Source organism: Solanum pennellii, chromosome 5 (genome assembly GCF_001406875.1).
Source record: "Solanum pennellii chromosome 5, SPENNV200".
Classification (NCBI taxonomy): Eukaryota; Viridiplantae; Streptophyta; class Magnoliopsida; order Solanales; family Solanaceae; genus Solanum; species Solanum pennellii.
Window position 1 is genome coordinate 39,915,545 of NC_028641.1, and position 19,681 is coordinate 39,935,225.

A 19,681-nucleotide genomic window follows, 5' to 3' on the forward strand; every position below is an offset into this window, starting at 1 on the left:
CATTTCTATAACGACATAACTCATTCGTTATAATAGAGACCAATTTACCCATCACTCATCCCCAGATGACAAAACTTAGGAGAAGTAGGCTAACGAAAGAACATTGTAGTACTCATTCAATGAACAATTGGGGATACTTGTCTCACATATCCTTCTCGATTTCCCAAGTAGCTTTCTCGATTGGATGATACTTCATTGGACTTTCATAGACTTAATATCCTTGGTTCGCAATCTGCGTACATCATGATCAAGAATTGTAATAGGTTCCTCCTCATGTTAGAGGTCCTTGTCCAATACGATTGAGTCCCACTTAATGATATAATCCCCATCAGTCCATCACCATGATACCTCTTTAACATGACACATGAAATAAGAGATGGACACCAAATAAATTAGGGGGTATAACATATCTATACGCCACCAGTCCTACATATTTGAGAACCTCAAAGGGACCAATATATTGCGGACTCAACTTTCTCTCTTACCAATCTCATCACCCCATTCATGGGTGATACTTTAAGAACAAATTTTCACCAGTTTGAAACTCCATATCTTTCACCTTATGATCTGCATACTTTTGTCTACTCTGAGCCGCATAAATATTAGCTTGAATACTTTTCACCTTATCTTGATCATCCTTCACTAGGTCAACACCCAAAGGTTTCACATACCAGCCTCAAACCAACCTATGGGTGATCTACATCCTCTCAAATATAATGCCTCAAATGGTTCCATATCAATGTCTAAGTGATAGCTATTGTTATAAAAAAAATTGCATAAAGGTAAGAACTTATCTTAATGCCCTCCAAAATCAATCACACAAGCTCTAAACATGTCTTCTAATACTTGTATAGTCCTCTCCGATTGTCCATCTGTCTGTGGATGAAAGGCCATACTAAAAGTGAGTTTTGCCCCCAATTTATCATGAAAATTCCTCCATTACTTAAGAAGTGAAAAGGGTACCCCGGTCTGAGATGATATAAAGGGGCACACCATGCAACCTCACCATCTCTTTCACATAGATCTTTGCCAATTGTTCAGCATTATAATCTAGTCTTATCGGAATAAAATGGGCTAACTTTGTCAATCTATCAAACACAACCCAAATAGAATCAAACTTCCCTAAAGTCTTGGGAAGACCAACCACAAAATCTGTGGCTATTCTTTCCCATTTTTATTCCGAAATTGGCATTGCCTGAATGGTATTGAATGGTCACATCACAATCCTTGAGTAACTCCATCCATATCCGCTGTCTCAAATTCATATCCTCTTGAGTGAATACATGTTGCAGACTACGATTATCAGTAAACACTTCATACTTAAGGCCATAGAGGTAATGACACTAAATCTTGTAGGGAAATACTATCGCTCCCCACTCCAAGTCATGAGTTGGATAATTTCTTTCATGTACCTTCAATTGGCGCGATGCATAGGTTATCACATTCTTATCTTGCATTAACATAACGCCCAACTCTGAATGAGAAGCATCATAGTAAACTATAAAATCCTTACATTCCACCGGTAATGCTAGGATAGATGCGGTAGTCAAGAGAGTCTTGAGCTTTTAAAAAGCTCTACTCACATTTTTTAGTCCATTCAAATGGTATCTCCTTCTTAGTCAAATTAGTCAAGTGAGTGGCAATAGAAGCAAATTTTTTCACAAACCGACGGTAGTAGCTAGCAAGCCCCACAAAGCTCCTAACTTCTGTCACAGAGCTAGGACGAACTCAATTTTTAACTGCCTTAATCTTTTGAGGATCTACCATTACCCCTTCCTTCGAAACTACATTCCCTAAAAATGCATCATAAGTCAACCAAAATTCACACCTAGAAAATTTTGCATATAATCTTTGTTTGCAAAGAACATCTAGAACAATGAAGATTGTCGACATACTCTTCTTCACTCTTTGAGTAGACCAAAATATCTTCAATTAAAACCATCACAAACGAATCAAGAAATATCTTGAACACGCTATTCATCAAACTCATAAAAGTTGTAGGCGCATTAGTCAAACCAAAAGATATCACCAAAAATTCGTAGTGCACATAACAATGTTGTCTTGGGCACATCTTCTGGCCTAATTTTTAATCGATTTAAGCTAGACCTCAAATCAATCTTACAGAAGACTGATGCACCTTGCAATTGGTCGAAAAGTTCATCTATTCAAGTCAAGGGATACTTGTTTCGAATAGTGACCATATTCAATTGCCAATAGTCTATACTCATTCCCATAGTCCTATCCTTTTTCATAACAAACAAAACAGGGGCACCCCATGGAGAAGAACTAGGTCGAATAAATCCCTTATCAAGAATCTCTTGGATTTGAGCCTAAGCTCTCCCAATTTTGCCGGAGCCATGCGATATGGAGGGATAGAAATGAGATGAGCACCGGGCTCTAAGTCAATACAAAAATCTATATCTCTATCTGGAGGAATACCAGACAAGTCATTAGAGAATACTTCGCTAAATTTAGACACCACTAGAATAGGCTCAATAGATGGAGACTCTACCTCAACGTCCCTGACATGAGCCAAATAAGCCAAACAAACTTGCTTTATCAATTTACTAAGCCAAATGGAGGATATAATCTTAGATTGATTTGGCTTGACACCCATTCCCACTCTAATCTTTCCCTTCCTGGAATTTCTAGAGTTACTGACTTAGTATTACAATTTAATACAACATGATAAGGGGACAATCAAGTCATGCCTAAGATAATATCAAAATCAACCATATCCAAAATCACCAAATCAGCCCAAGATTGAGAACTCATAAACAAAATAAGACACGCACGATAGACATGGGTGACTATGTTTGACTCTCCAACTGGGGTAGAAGCATGCATAGGGACATCAAGTACATCACAAATCATATCAGACTTGGACGCAAAACTCACGGATGCATAAGAGTAAGTGGAACCCGGATCAAACAACACATAATCCACCCGGTCACAGACAAGAATAGTACTTATGATCACCGTGTCAAGACGTCTATGCCTCATTCTTGCCCAGAAAAGCATAACATTGAGCCCTATCATCTTGATGAGATACTTCCCTGCGTGGTTGCATATTACCTCTACCCGCACTACCATTACTATTTCCTCTACCTCCTCGATCTCTGTGATTACCTCCTTTCCTATCTTGTGGATGCCTTCGACCATTATTAACATTGCGCACAGGTACCACCACTGTAGATGGTTGTTGTCGGAGTTTAGCACACACGGGTGGGGCCAATCTCTCCTTATGTGTTTGAGTTCTCCAAAATTATAGCAATTACAATCATATGATGGTTTGTTTCCCGCCAAAAGCGTGACTCATTGGCTATCTAGAAAATTATAAGACGAGTTTCCCGAATAGTTACCTATAAAGGCGGGCATAGCAGACTAAATTGGTTTGGCTGCCAGCGTCGGCCTACCAGACCCCTTAGAATAGGAGCCTTGTAAATTTCCGAATTCTTGGCTCTCATTGCCAATGCCTTAGCCTGACCGTCTCGCCTCACCCCCTCCACTTTCTTCATGTAGTTTGTCATCTCATTAAAGCTCCTCTCTACAGATTTCATATGAACAAATAACACTTGAGCTCAGAATTCAAGCCTCTAATAAACAATCAGGTTCTCTCCTCCTCTGTAATGACCAGCTGCGTAGCATATCTAGATAAAGCATGAAACTTAGCTTTATAAGCAGCCACAAACATATCACCTTGCTCTACGTCCATCAACTCATCCTTTTTGAATTCTCTCAAGGTCCCAGGCACATACTTCTCTAGAAACAGGACATGGAATTAGATCCAAGTAAGTGGAGGTAATTAGAAGTTCTACGCTCCACCATTGCTTGACCTCATCTTGAAGTTGGAAATACACGAACTCAACCCCATGTTGGTAAACAATACCCAATTTAAGCAACCTCTTGTAACATTCTAAAATGAACTCATAAGTATCCTCAGTCTCGGAACCGAGAAATACCAGAGTCTTAAGCTTCAAAAACTTAGTCAACATATCAAGATCATTACCCTTCATCACAAAACCCAGCAAAGGACAAAAGAAATCATCATTATCTCCCGTCTCCCTCGTCTTGGGCGCAGTGCTAGCAACAGGAGGATTAGCAGGGACTTGAGCGGATGAAAGCATTTCCGTACCAGCCAACCCTTTCAAGAATGACATGAGCTATTGAGCTAACACCAGATTGATGGGAGGAATTGCAGTAGCCTCATCCTACACTCCTTCCTCGTGTTCCATTTCCTCAACATCTCAAACATCGATATCATCTTTTATCTCCTCATTATGCGCAGGGGGTTCTCATTCACATAAACATTCTCAACCGGTACCTCATTCTCAGTAAGCGCTACTCTACCATGGCCTCTATCCCCTAGCTCTTTCTCTACCCTTACCTCGACCACGACCTTTCGCTGCAAGTTCCTCAGCTAAAGCATTGATGGGGCTGGGTGACGAACACTGTTGAACCTTGTATTAATAACCATATGCGGACAAAAGAGTGGAAGGAGGTTAGATACCAATTCAAATCGACTGATACCAATTGGAATCAAGTTATAGCACGAAGAAGACAAGATATATATAGAGATTTCCAAAGCCCAATAGCCTCTCGAGAAAAATTAAAGGTGTCCCCGTACCATTCTACGAGACTCTATTAGACTCATTCTGATACATCGAGATTAAAGAAAGTAGGCTCTCATACAAGCTTTTTCACGACCCGGACCATCGTGATTGACACCCAAACTATCCCTCCATGGGAGAAGCATTACTACAACCCAAACCAAGCAACTAGACCAAAACTAAGGAAATTAAGTTACGAAAGAAGTTAATTAACTAATAAATGCGGAATTTAAATACCTAAAATCTGAAAGTCAATGTACCAAAACATCTAACAAGATCCATAAATTTAAACAAGAAGGATACATCCCCAACTAATGAACTATTCAACTATCTAAAACTATGCCTATGTCCGAAAATGGTGGACATAGACGAAAGAGAAATCCATGGCAGCCCGAAAGATGTAGCTCAATGTTGAAGTTGATGCGATAATCTCTAGTCTCCTAAGAGAGGCCTATTAATACCCATTTGAAGATGTCTATACTAAACAAAAATAAGAGCAAGTGCAGAATCAGTACACAATCACCGTGTACCGGTAGGATCATGCGGCTATCCCACTAGTGCAATATAAACAAGTCTAACAACATTATAATCATATGCATATATATCAATATACACAACATTACCAACATGACAATTCGGCAAAAATATTACACATGCTTATCACATCATTGGTCCCCTCACAGAACCCAAATCCAAATAGTTAGCTTGTTGGAACGCGACAATCCGATCCCAAAGTATGCTGGAACGTGATTATCTGATCCATTATTGTGTCAAAACGTGGCAACCCGATCCAAAGTTATGCTGGAACGTGGCAACCGATCCTAGTTAGCTTGTCGGAATGTGGAAATCTTATCCCTATTCACACACCATAATCACAATCACAAGTATATCATCACGATAATACATTTACATCATGATTTCATGACTACATCATTCATCTATCTCAGTTACAACAAGTGTGATAAATATTGCAACATTCATATACATACAAGTATTACAATGAAGCAAGAGCATGCATACATCACACAATCATGAAATCACAACTATCACCACCTCGAAACAAGCTTGAAACCCTAAGAAACTTGATCCTTTCCTTTTCGGATTCGTTCTACTTGTTCTTGGTCTACTTATCCAATTTTGATCGCGTAAAGTCGTAAAGATTCCTTAATGAGTGATCTATCTATTCATGAATTCAAAATCATATTACTCCACCCGATTGCTATCAGAATTTCCTACATCTTGGTGAATCCAATTTTCTCTAAATTTGGACAAGCTTGAAGGAGCTTAAGGAGTAGATTTGATGAGTGGTGAATATTTAATCATTTGAAACTCTTTTCTTATGATTATGTTGATTTTAGAAAAAGGCTAATTATTCATTGAATTATGTTGATTTTAGATATTTGTTGCTACCAAATAAAATTATGGGTAAAAGTGGAAAAGAATCTGAAAAGAAGTTGAATCTGGAACAAATTGGGTCTCTGATGTTGCACGTGCGAGTGAAAGTTCGTTTAAGCGGACGGTCAAAGGAGGTCAACATGTCGCTTAAGTGACCGTGCAGGTATCTCTCTGTGAACTAGCCAAAAAGGGTGGGGTCCACTTAAGTGATGGGATGTCGCTTTTGCTAACTTCCATTCGCTTTTGTGAAACCTGCCTTCTTGGTTAAGAGCTAACTTGGGTCAATATTCTCATAAAGGGGCTGAAGAGAAACATTAAGATCGGAAAAAAAAAATTTAGGAGTTAGCTTATGTTAATATTTTTGGGTTGACACTTTGAAGACTAATTGCCTCACAATACACATTTGAGTTTGAAGATTGTGTGCTTATATAGTAAAATATCTTATTGCTTTCTTCATTTCCTTACTTTAAATTGCTAGAATTGTGGTTGTAATTGTGTATCTGAAATTAAGACTTTTGTGCTAGAATTAGACAAAGCTATTTGGGTATTTGATTTATTGTTATGTTACTTTTGTGATTCCTTGATTCCATACTTAATTTCATGAAATGGTTTTAATTTATTTTTCATGCTTTAATCTATGATTTATGAGTGCACGCTCAGATCTAGCTTCCGATCTTTGTGGGTTACTCGATATGTTTTTTCATATATTTTATGTGATCGTAATTTATTTTCTATCACTTTAAAATTTGTTGCAAACAAATTGACATGCCGAATGGGACAAAATATGTCCATCTCTTTTCTTGATGCAAATCAAATCTTTAAATCTGAAGCCACAAAATCGCAAAGGTGGAAGAATATTCAGTACATCAAGTCCCGTCTTTAAGTTTCATGAAGTCTCTACTTTGACAACCCTTGATGTAGGGGACATTTGTAGACATTGAAAATTTATGGGACTCTACAAGACGTGTTTAATTCTAGTTAGGACTCTACAAGATGTATTTGGTTCTAGTTAGGATTCTTGGAGGCTACACAACCTAAACCTTATTTCATGTCTATATAAAAGATATTATATTTCTTTGAAAAGAAGATTTCAAAAAATCCACAAATTCACAAAGATGAGATCAAAATATTTCATAACCAAATACTTCAAGAAGAACCACAAATCCATTCATGAAAGATAAAGTCCAAATTATCTTAGTGCAAGAAATACGTCATCCTTGAGTTATGGAGATCAAGTTTAAATCATCCTAGTTCGAGAAATACACCACTAATGACTCTCTAATTATGAGATCAAGTACAAATCATCCTAGTTCAGAAATACGTCATTAACGCCTCTTGAATTATAGAGAAATCTAAAGGAAGAAGGATCAAGGGAGAAACAAAACTTATACTCACAATCTTGATCAATAATATTATGTTTCTTTATATTTTATTTGTAATTGCAATTTATTTTCTATCACTTGTTGCGAACAGGTAGCTTATTCAATAATCCTATAAATTGAATGATCTAAAGCATATCATTGAGTCAATCACATCATCATTATTATGTTGATAGACCTTCTGTAATATTGAATACCTTAGTCAAAGGTGCTACTTTGATATTCTGAAAGAATATATTTCAAAATTCTATAAACGTTATACTTGATAGAATAAAACTTTACAGCATAAGGAGTAAAATCAAAAGAAAATATATCAATGATATTGAATAAACTTTAATTAAATAGACATTGACACTAATATATAATGATTGACAATCAACTTAACCATCTTCACCTTTCAATTAATTTGTATTTAAAAAATTACTCACATGTTAATCGATTAGCAAAGCATGTGGCGAAGACAATTGATATTTTTTAATCAGAACTTAATAATTTCATGTCTCCAAAGTCATGAGCAGAGTATAAATTAAATCCATGTTGGCAGCATAATGCAATTCGACCAACCTACGACAAAGACTAAAAAAAAAAAAGAGGAAAAAGAAAGCTGTCGACATTAATTCTCCTAATATTAATAGACATCTAACTAACTAACTAACTATATATATTCACCTATATATATATATTCACCTATATACCCATACATTTTTGTTTTACCATATTGGTAGGAGCCCTTAATTTTCCTATACATTTAATAACCAATATTATAAAATACTTAAATAATAATCACATTTTTTTCTATAGTAGTCTTTTAATGAAAAACAAGAAGTCCAACCCACAGTTTTAAGGACCTTCTTGATTTTAACTAAAATATACTATGAATAGATATAGATATCTCCATTCCTGATTAATCTGTATTACTTAGAGTTGAATTTTGTGTTAATACTTGTAATGTTTTAAGAATAAAATAAAATACGAAAAAGAGCAGAGAGGAGTAAAATAAAGTTTCTGGCATATAACAAAATCAAGATTAGTGTATAACATGTTTAGGATCAAAGATTACAGACAGTAAATGATCCTCAGCTAAGTAATTGAGACATGTCTTTACTCACAATTTTGAAATATATCCTCATTTGTCCTCTTTTAACTTGTGTTTGAAATAACAGACTATTTTTAGCTTCATCACACACTTAACTAGATAAAGTGGTGGAAATGTCGTTTTTTACAGACGATCAACTAAAAATTAAGATAAGATCAAGGCTACCTTATCAAAGGTACAGCTAGCTGGGGAATGAGTGTTGTGGATCGAACATCTAATGACTATTCGTTACCCCCATCAAAACTGCCTTGACCATTTTGTCTTCTCTTGTCTCTCCAATTTTCGCCCCACATTTTAGCCTCTGCAACTGCTCTTTCTCTATCCAAATCCCTGTTTAACATCCTTGCTGTTTCCCTTGGAGAATCTTCCTTCTCAGATCCTCCATCCACGTCCCATTTCCGTCCTGATCCTCCTCCTTCCCCATCTTCATTCCTAAGTATTCTTCCAACTCTATCATCTTTATTTCTCCTATCAACACTGTCTGCACCAAATCTATGAATTTGCCCAGGAACTGTACCAGGATCATATGACTGGTTTGCAAGATAAGAAAGGGCAGTCACAACATCCCCAATTAGCGGACGACCAGCAGCTTGTTCTTGGATACACATGGAGGCCACAGCTAAAGCCTGGTACAGACCTCTCATCGGAAATTGTCCTTGAAGACTTGGATCAGCTAATTTTGCAAATTTCCGACGATCATTAAACAGTGGCCTAGCCTGTATATATATTCAGAATACAGGATAGTCAATCATTTAATTTCTCAGCTGAACATGTTATATTTCACACAAAAATGTGGTCAGTTGCAGAACAAGGAATTCTGCCAAGGGGATAAAAAAAAACAAGAACGACACACTTGAGATTTGAATCCATCACTTAAATTACTTTCAGTTGAATCCCCTTTCCAATACGTTATCACGAGTAAAATAAATCAACAAATTGCTTAACTAAAGGAAAGAAATAAGTAGATTGATTACCCATGCGACAAGGTTTTGTTCTCCCTGAGGTTTGGTGCTGTCAATAGCCTTACGTCCAGTGATAAGCTCCAAAAACACAACCCCAAAACTATAGACATCAGATTTGACAGTCAATTGTCCAGTCATGGCATACTCAGGGGCACAGTAACCATAAGTTCCCATGACCCTAGTGGACACATGTGACTTGTCTCCAGTAGGACCAAGTTTTGCTAGCCCAAAATCTGAAAGCTTCGGGAAAAAGTTTTCCTTAAGCAATATGTTGGATGACTTGAAGTCCCTATAAATAACTGGAGGGTTCGCCTTATCATGAAGGTGCTCCAAACCTTTTGCTGCACCAGATGCAATCTTCATTCTCGTGTTCCAATCTAGTGGCTCTTTATCAGGAGGGAGATCTGCACACCACTTATTCACATGAGATCACTAAAGAACACAAAGCCAAGAGCCACAAAATTCTGCAGTATATTATTGTTAATAAAAAAACTAATGAGAACGGTAACAAGCAAGATTCAAGTTGAAAACTGGCAATCAAAAGTACGCCTTAGAGAGAAATGGCTAGGTTTATAAAGACAGCTATACAATCATAAAGCCATAAGAGCTCTTTATACCACCATCATATTAGGGACCCATGGGATACAAAGATTCTATTCTTCCGTCTCCTAATCCTAAATTATCATCTATACAACACTGGCTCTTCAGATATAATCCCGGGCATATTGCATAATAGAATGAGAAGAGTGGCAGGCAGGTTTCCAGCAATTGAGGGCTGTCACGGAAACAACAAGGAAGCATTAATAATGGAAAGGCAAAGATGACCTCCCCTGAGATTATAAATATAGAATTCATCAAGCGTACTTACTGCTTAACAAGGGATGTGCAACATTAAGAACAATGAAGTGTACAGACTAAACGAAAAAATCATAGCTGAGACAAACTAACACCAATCAGACTGATTCTGGATCCATGAATATTTCCCTCAGATAAATGGTATCATGGCCAGTAGAGTTTGAGATTTGAACTTGGAACCTCAAGCTCAAGGTGAATTTTGAACTCCTAAACCACTAAGTCAACTTCTACTCTTGTGTTTGGAGGATTCAAAATCAATATATATCTGTACAAAATTTGAAAATTACCTCATATATAGTGTAATTTTTTACCGAGGGAGTTCGATGACCACCCTCGGCCACCTCTAGATCCACCACTGGTCATGGCAATATAAGACATTCTGGTGGGACAAGAAACAATATTATCACTGCAATCAGTTCAGATCTAAGTCCATGTGTGAGGAACACTATATTTTATTCGTATGCGCGAGGAACGAGTCATGTGTAACTTTTCGCGAAGAATGAGTCATGTGTAACTTCAGACTGAGATATAAAGATTACATGGACTATTGATTGCTGCATATAGCGCAATACTATATGTAAATATGTAGGCAGATAATATATAAAAGCAACAAGCACAAAAACAGGCCTAGCCACCCTGATGAAATCAACTGGATGCTTCGTGTTATTTCATGGAAAAGATTCCTCTAATGAGAACTTGGGCACTGCCTGCTTGAACGTTTGCAGAATATGGTCTCTTCAAGGCAAGTTATCCCTGTCATTTTCATTCAACGGGAACTCTGCAAATAGTTGTACTGATTTTTGACTTTTCATACAGGTTTTTTCTTATAACCCTGGTGTCTAGGACAACATGTGCAATACTGTGTACTAATTAACTCCATCTAGTACCTGTTACCTTCCACCAATGCAACTACCGCACCAACAAGGGTTATGGTGGAGCTTTAAGTACTCCTTCACCCTTAACCAAGAGGTCCCGGGTTCAAGCCCCCTTGGATACGGAGTCGCCTTTATTAGGGAGCGCTTTACCCTCCGAGGTGGGACTTCGCAGCGCGAATCCAAATTTAGTCGAATTCCAATGTGGGTACCGAACATCAGGTGAGAAACAAAAAAAAAATAAAAACCCAAGTACCACATAACTTTGACTGCCAAAGCTTGGACAAGTTTTTACATATGAACTCTATATTATCCGAAAGTTCCTTTGCTTTTACTTATCCTGCTTCGAGGAACATAACATTGTTTTTACTTGTCCTGCTTATACATAGGAGGCATTGAGCTAGCTTTTTTGAGGTTGAGTTAGACCCCATTGTCACATCTTACAGAAGCAAAAAAAAAAGAGAGTTTGGTTTTAAATTAAAATTAAAAAAAGAAATAAAAAAATTAGTTAAGTAGAACAAATTGTCACATATATAGACTAGAGAGCAATTCTTTAGTGTAAGGATCCAATTCTTTAGTGTAAGGATCCAATAGATTTTTTTCGAGGAATTTCGTTAACACAACTCAATTTTGTTCGAAGCAAACAAAATAAAAAGATAGGAGAAAGAATTTGGTTTTGAAGTTAAATAAATAAGAAAATTAAAATAAAGATAATAATTTGAGTAGAACATATGTATAGAGCAATGAAAAATTTAATTCACCTCATCAGTGAATTAGTTGAAATAGATTTTATAGGATTTCTAAAAAACCAATTCCTGTAAATGCCAAGAATTGAAATAAGTGGGATCAGAAAAAGAAAGAGAAACGCCAAATTTGATATTTGATTTAGAACGGGAGAAATTCAGAGCTGGTTGGTTATGGAGGAAAACCATATAGAACAAACCAGTATGTCAAGTCTGATTCTTTTTTTTTTTTTAAGAAGGGGCCTAACAATAGTAACTATATAGATTATGAGACTTTCTGATGAAGGGTGCTCAACTAACCACCCTTGGATTCGAGTGCAGGTATTTGATATGGGTGCGCATCTAGAGGTTACATCCTTCATGATCTAAAATTTACGATTCAGGGGTACAAACATGGGTTCGGAGGTTCAGCTGACAAAATTCAAATATCTAAAAATAGATTTATAAAAGTATGTCTAAATTATGAGACATTATGTGGAAAATTTTATAAGTTATTCTGAAGAAAAGATATGATCCAAGATGAAAATCCCGGAAGGAGACAAAAGAAAAAGAACTGACAGAAATTTCTATGTATAAACTATTCCATGTTCTTCAATTTCACCTTTGCTTTTGTTTTTATTTGTCCCAAATTTCTGTATAGATTTTTGTCAAAGTACTCATAATCAACTGACCAGATTGTGTATGGATCCCACAACCGTGTCGTGTCGACATGGGTGCGACACAGAAAACAAAAAGTCCGAACAACTTAGGTCATTGTAGCTCCACCATGGTCTCTCCCTCCCGAAGAATGGCACTTCCTGGATAGTCCAACAGTTTTGTCTTCGACAAATATTTTTCTGAATTTTTTTTGATAAAAATGTATTTCATATTATAAAGTTCACAAACATGTAAAATTCTATCTCAAAAAGAGTTCAAAAGTCACACTGAAAATAGGAATCCCAACTTTAGTTTTGGGACACAAGAAGTAATATATATGGAATATCTTGCTGCGTGTTGTGGGGTATAAGCGACATGCTACATAACAGAGAAGAAATATAAATCAGACAAGCAGAAGGCCATGCAAAATTGGTTACCATGAAGGTGATCCTCTAGTGATCCCAAAGGCATGAACTCGTAGACAAGAAGTCTCTGGTCCCCATCAGCACAGTAACCAATCAAATTCACCAAGTTAGGATGATGAAGAAGACTAAGCATAAGAACCTCCACCAAAAATTCTCTATTCCCCTGAAGCCCATTCCTATCCAATTGCTTAACTGCAACAACCTGGGAAGATCAACCAATCATTCATCAAACATATTTAACTGAGGAACAAAAGTTTACAGCAACTACCTGGGGCGTTCAAGAATCTTCACATTTAATAGTGCAGAATATAAAATAAATTCAAACTTTTGGCAAACCAAACCTTGACAATGATTAGAGGCTGACAAGGTAAACTTTTGGACTTAAGAAGCTTTAAGATGGTACTTCTAACATTTTTGTCCATATAGAGTCAAATGAGATGAATATCTTATTTCCTTGTTATCCGCGCAGAATGTTCAAGTATCACAGCTAATTACGCATGTTAGAAATGACATGGCATGGCATGGAATAAGCAATCGTCTATCTACGTAAACTACTAAACTATTAATCTCTTGTTATTTTTGTCATCCAGCATTTTTTTATAGAAACTATCTTATCAATTGAGAATTAGTTAACGTGAGTTCTATGAAAATGCCTTGCTTGAACATTTAGGCCTGAAATTTACCTCCTTTTGTAGTGCTCTTCAAGGGTCTAGAAGATACCTATCAATAATATGTACAACTACACGGGTAGTTTCAAGAAGAATTATTTTATGAATTATGAAAGCTATGAAATTCTATAGCACTGTCTTGCTTCAACCTTGTTACTAATTTATAAATTGCTAAAATACTCTAATTGGCAATGCTCCTCAAAATTTTAGGTAATGGCAATAATAATGTTGTTTAGCCGCAAGGGAAGTTCGAACAATAGCAATCTCTCCTTCAATATTGGTGAAGAAGTTGACATGATTGTAATATAAGGGATACATTTAGAAAAAGTTATCACAGTTTGTAAAGAATGGACATTTACTCGAGCTTGCTTTATTCAGATTTATTAGTTTCTCCTGAAAATATAACCAGAAGCCCACATACTGAAACTTTTGTAGCATTATTGGTATTTATGACTTATGAGTTTCTTTTGTGGTTGTATCTGGCAGTAAACAATACACTGAACTTTACTTCACAAAAATCTTATAAGATCAGATTATACTAGAGTTTTGCTAAGAAACAAGGGACAAGAATTCAAAGGTGTTCTGATAAGAATCCCGTTACTTGAAAGAAAACAAGAAAATAATGCAGAATGGTAAATATGAAGATTAAAGACAGGAATTTAAAGATATGCGGAATTCGATAATAAAATCCCCAAATAATAAAGTGCTAATAATCCTAACTAATCTTGGTACTTAAAAATTAACGGATCGAAGCTAATTATAATATTAATAGAGTCAATTCAAGAACTTAGATAACAAAGTGATCTAGACCCCTATTTTAATGAGGAAAAATTATTGGAGTGGTACCTTTTAATAAATAATTTCTATTTTGTAATGTTTTTATTTATTACTATTTATAGCAATACTATATTAAATCTGCAATATGTATTATAAGTGAATCATGTACAATATATATGTATTATAACTGTTTTTTAAAATATATTATGTTTGTTTGGTAAGAAATTGTCTCATTGTATTATAAGTGTGTTAAAATGTTTGATAAATGTATTATCCATCAATAAAATTTGTATTATATGTGAATAATAAATTGTTCATTGTAATATGTATTAAAATTGTACTATACATGTATTAAAAGTGATTAAGTGAAAAAAAAATGTTATTGCTATAATTGATAAATATTTTTTCATTATAATATATTTATGTGAGTCTCCCTTTTGATGATATTAGAGACTAATTAGTATAAGACTAATTACATTCTTTCTTTGTCAAAAAAAAAGACTAATTACATTTTTTCTTTGTCAAAGAAAAAGACTAATTACATTCTTTAATTTATTTGAAAGGAAACCAAAGATATCAAGTTAAGAATTAGACTAACCTCTTAAAGAATGTTTATTGCAAGATAAAACCATAGTGATGACACACAAAGGTGTAAAAGAAGAGAAATCTGTCAAATTCTATTAATAATAATGTTGTCGTTCAAAAATAACAAAAATTCACTTTTGTTATAAATATATTTGTATTATAGTTAAATGTTTATTTTGTATGTACCTTTTGGAGAAAAGTTAGGGACTCTAACTTAGGGATCAAGTTAATTTCCCCAAATTAAAGGGATTCTCTTCATTGTAAAGAACCCCTCCATAGATTAAGAAGTTTTCCCTCTTTCCCTACTATAATTTTCTTCTTATAGTTTTAAGTTTCATAACACGTTACAACATGAGATTCTAAATATCATCACCTTCTAGTTCATTTTCTTGTTGGTGCTGGCCTACGATTTTAATGGAACCATATTATTGTGCTAGTCACTGAGATTTCGTCTGATGCTAGAATCAAGACAAATGTTTTAATGTGTTTATAAAGTTCTACTTTATTCAATCAGTTGGTTTAAGCTTACAGATGAAAACCATGGACAAGGATAAGATTATTATACAGGAGTTGATGTACCCATACTATTGCAGCAAACGGTGGAGGAAATCAAACCAGTAAAGTAATTGCTTTGTCTTCCTACTCTCCCTTCAAATAATATTCTAAATTATCATAACTTGATCTCATAAAATGTAGATATGACATGGTTTGTGCACTATATGTGGTCAACAAGTTATTTTTTGTCATAAAGGATGTTGTCGTGAGGTAAATAGTATTGCCACAAAATTGTGCACTGAGCTTTATAAACTTCGGGGTATGCATCAATAAGATATATACCCATAAAAATGGTTATATTTTCTAAGTTTTAACATGAGTAAATTTGTTAATGTTCATGGCCATTACAAGTGTGAATATTTCTAAAGGCTAGTAGGTGAGTCTTCATTGGGTAGTTGATTATTTGTTTTTTTGTCTATATAACTACGATCGTTTAGTTTAGTATATAGTTAATTACAAGTCCCTATGGGTTTGATGCTCTGAACTTAACACTTTATTACTCGTACGACCAGGTATACTTGCATGTTCGTATAATAAACTATCTAACTATACTCAAGGAAAGATGTGAAATTTGCATCAAAACACACCCCTATTAGGGCGTGGATTCAGCCCTCTTTGAGCTGCATGTTTGACACTCTTTTGGGCTCCATGTTCCTCTCTCTTTTGGGCTCCATGTGGCTCAATCTTCTTCCTCTTGGACTTGAACTTGGACCATGAAATATGTGTATCACTTAGTCCACTATTTGCCATAATTCCTGGGGCTATTCTTGGTCTCTTCTTCCGCGATAAGCATATTCTCAGGCTCATTCTTGAGCTCTTCTTCCACGATAAACATCTTCTTGATTCCCAAGCTAATCCAAGTCTTTTAATGGACGTTTGTCATCGTGATGCTATCATTTTTTTTGTGATATTACATTTGTGGTAGAAGGGGCAAGAAATCAAGATGAATGCATGAAAATGAAGGTAACACGAGTTTCACTTGGACTATATCTGTGGAATATCTTAAAATTCTGTGTCTCCTCCTTCTCTATGGTATTTGAATTAATGCATTATTTTCCTGCCAAATTAATTAGGCCATAAAGACAAATTGGTGATACCTCACAATTTAGTTCTATAAGAAAATGAGCCATCTAGGATCCCTTAAAACTAAACTGATCCATCTAGGATATGACAACTTAGCATTTCAGAATATCAAGCATAATTTTCACCTCCATCATGGGGAAATCTTGGCTCTGTCCCTGAGCAGATTAAAGGGAGTCCAGAATTCAAACTCCAGCAGATTTGTCATCGGAACATGATGTCTTAAGCTCCTATTTCCTACCAGCTATATAAGCATCATTAATGGCCTGCTTTACCATTTGCTTTTCTGTGTTCAACTTGATGAAAAAACAAAAACAAAGATCATTTTCTGGTTTACTTTTAGCCAGAGCCAGCCCCTCTATGAACATGTGTGCTTTTAGATTCACTCAGTGCACACAAGTGGGGTGATTGAGGTGATTGTTCCACAAAATTTTAGTTTCTTCACACAAGACTAGAAAAGGAAGACCAAGTGGGATGAAAGAAACTAGCAAACTGATCACCAAACAGATACAATTACATTCTATTTCTGAATATCACTATAAAAAAAACTTGGTTCGCTCCGTCTACCTATCTCTCTTCATTTCCAAACCAATTACCTCTTATGTTCTGCCAACATGAGAACTACCACAATAAGGAAATCTTAAATAATTAAAGACTGGAGCTCAGCTAATTGTCTCATCTACCTATTTCTTTCAAGTAAAACAACTTCTGATATAAGAAGTGCCTATGCCAGAGTGCGGGCAGGCTTCATACCGCACCGCAACCCCGAACCCTACTAGAAGAAGGAAAATGAATAAGGGGGAAAGGCCGGTAACACGAGGCAAAAAGATAATCTAGAAAAACAAAAAGAAAAAGGAATTTACCTGACCGCTAGGTAGTTGCCCTTTATACACACGACCAAACCCTCCTTCCCCTATAAAAGATTCTGGCCTGAAGTTATTAGTAGCAGCTGCAAGCTCACGGAAAGTAAATGTATGTGCAGCAATCTGAACATCAGGTGCATCCTTTAGCCCCAAAAATTCTCTCTTTGAACCATTACTACTTCTTATTTTAAGTCTGTCTGCTCCTGTAAGTAAAACAGTAGAGATCCATCCATAAGTAGTAGAAAAAAATATAATTTATTAGAATCTACGAACCGAAAAGGGAATAATCCATCCAAATTCTATCCCCTAGATTGATCTTAAATCCATTGATACATACCGAACCATAAATCAGTTGATTTCCCCCCTATTCTAATCAAAAAGAGAGAGATCAAAGTAGGTGAGTTTTGAAGCTGATGATATAAAAATGGAATGAGAAAAAAAAAAAAGAAAGACAAACCTGAAGATAACCTGGATATATTGGAGGGAGGGGGTTGCTTGCGGTCAGAATCATCTCTATCTTTTTGGGGATTCAACTTCTCATCTTCTTTTGAATCAAAACAAGAGAAGCAACCCATTTATTAACAAACTTACAAGATCCAATCAAATCAAATCTTCAGCTCAATCGTTTACTGTGATCAGCAAACAACTAGTGCTTTAGATGAATAGCAGAGGAGATGGAGATGATTTGTTAGTCTAAACTTGTAGCCGGCTTTTCATTACATTTACATTACATTACACACTTTTGCTTTGTGCGCGTCTTTTTCTCTCTCTCGCACACACACACCACCGATACATACGATTCTACAAGTGTTGCTATATATATATATATATCTTCTAAAATTCTCCCTAAGACTTAATTCTACTCCATCCTTTCACATTCACCTTCGTAGCTGCTTACCATAAATATATTTCCTCAGTTACTTTTACTTGTTATTTTTTCTTAAAATAGACTTTTATTTTTATATATATAATTAATAAATGAATATAAATTATTTATTTAATTTCTTTTATAACAATCAAACATGTTTCAACTTTATTTGCTATTTTAATTTTCAAATATCGACGACTTCTTCTCTTTCCTCATATTATATTATTATTTATGTTTCATTTTTATTTCCTATTTTTCATAATATAAATTTTTCTTTCTTTTTTTTAAATAATTACCCTATATAGAATTTTTTATGTAATATAAAATTTTATTTTTTAATATTTTTTATTCAATATTAAATTATATTTTATTTTTAATTTACATAAATTGCAAAGGAATATTAGTGATTCAATTGTTCGTGAATACATACGACAAGAATAATTATGAATAATTGAAAAAAAATCAACCACCATAGCCGCAATTATAATCACAACAATTCTTCGAATCGTACATTAATTTTTTCGAATATTGATAAATCTGGAAGCAATCTATCGGATTACTAGATTATTGTTGTTACTTTGAAAGTTGTAATATTATGTATTGTATTGTTATATTGTATTTAAATTATTATCTTATGTTATGTATTTCTAATTTAAATATTTTATCTTATCATATAAGTTTTGTACATTCTTCATAGTGAATAACAATAATAATTTAATATTATACCACTTAAAATATTGATTTTAAAAAGAATATTTAAAATATTATTGATTCGGGATGAAAGTATTATATATTTAATAATATAATATCTTTTAAAATGTTATATTACATTAAAAAAATTATGAATATTAGAGATTTAATTAGTAATATTATATGATTTATTATATATTAATTAAAATGAAATAAAAAGTATGAATAGTCACATCATTATAATTAGAGAACAGAGAGTGAAATAGAGAATCGTTCAAAAATCTATTATCTATTTTATTTTTCAAATATAAAAAATAAAAAGTAAAATAAAGAAGGGCCGGAGATGATATTAGTTAGGATTATGTATAAAATTAATATAGAATTTGTTTTGCAATTTAGAAATTTAAATAATTAATACATATATAAGTTATAAAAGAGAAAATCTATGTAAAATTTGTTTTACAATAAAGTACATAAACAACTAAATTTTGCCGAATCAATTATTTCATAAGCTAATACATAAATTTAATTATAACTATTAGTATATAATTACTATTACTATTTCGAAAGAAGGATAATAATGTTGTCAAAAAAAATTCCTTTCACACTAAATAAAATATAA

At 34.6% G+C, this 19,681-nt stretch overlaps 1 protein-coding gene across 2 annotated transcripts; it reads right to left on the minus strand.

Moving 5' to 3' along the window:
- Positions 1-8,376: 8,376 nt before the first annotated feature.
- On the minus strand, positions 8,377-18,311 carry LOC107020725 (serine/threonine-protein kinase PBS1). Of its 2 annotated transcripts, none has more exons than XM_015221191.2 (5): positions 17,959-18,311; positions 17,502-17,704; positions 12,986-13,175; positions 9,455-9,846; positions 8,377-9,196 (listed from the first exon to the last, which is right to left on the minus strand). In XM_015221191.2, the coding sequence occupies exons 1-5, from the start codon at positions 18,074-18,076 to the stop codon at positions 8,702-8,704; spliced, it is 1,398 nt and encodes a 465-aa protein (XP_015076677.1). In that variant the 5' UTR covers positions 18,077-18,311; the 3' UTR covers positions 8,377-8,701. The 2 variants fall into 2 exon arrangements, with proteins under 2 accessions (XP_015076677.1, XP_027772961.1); XM_027917160.1 differs by lacking the exon at positions 17,959-18,311 and adding an exon at positions 17,839-17,857.
- Between the last annotated feature and the right edge of the window lie 1,370 nt (positions 18,312-19,681).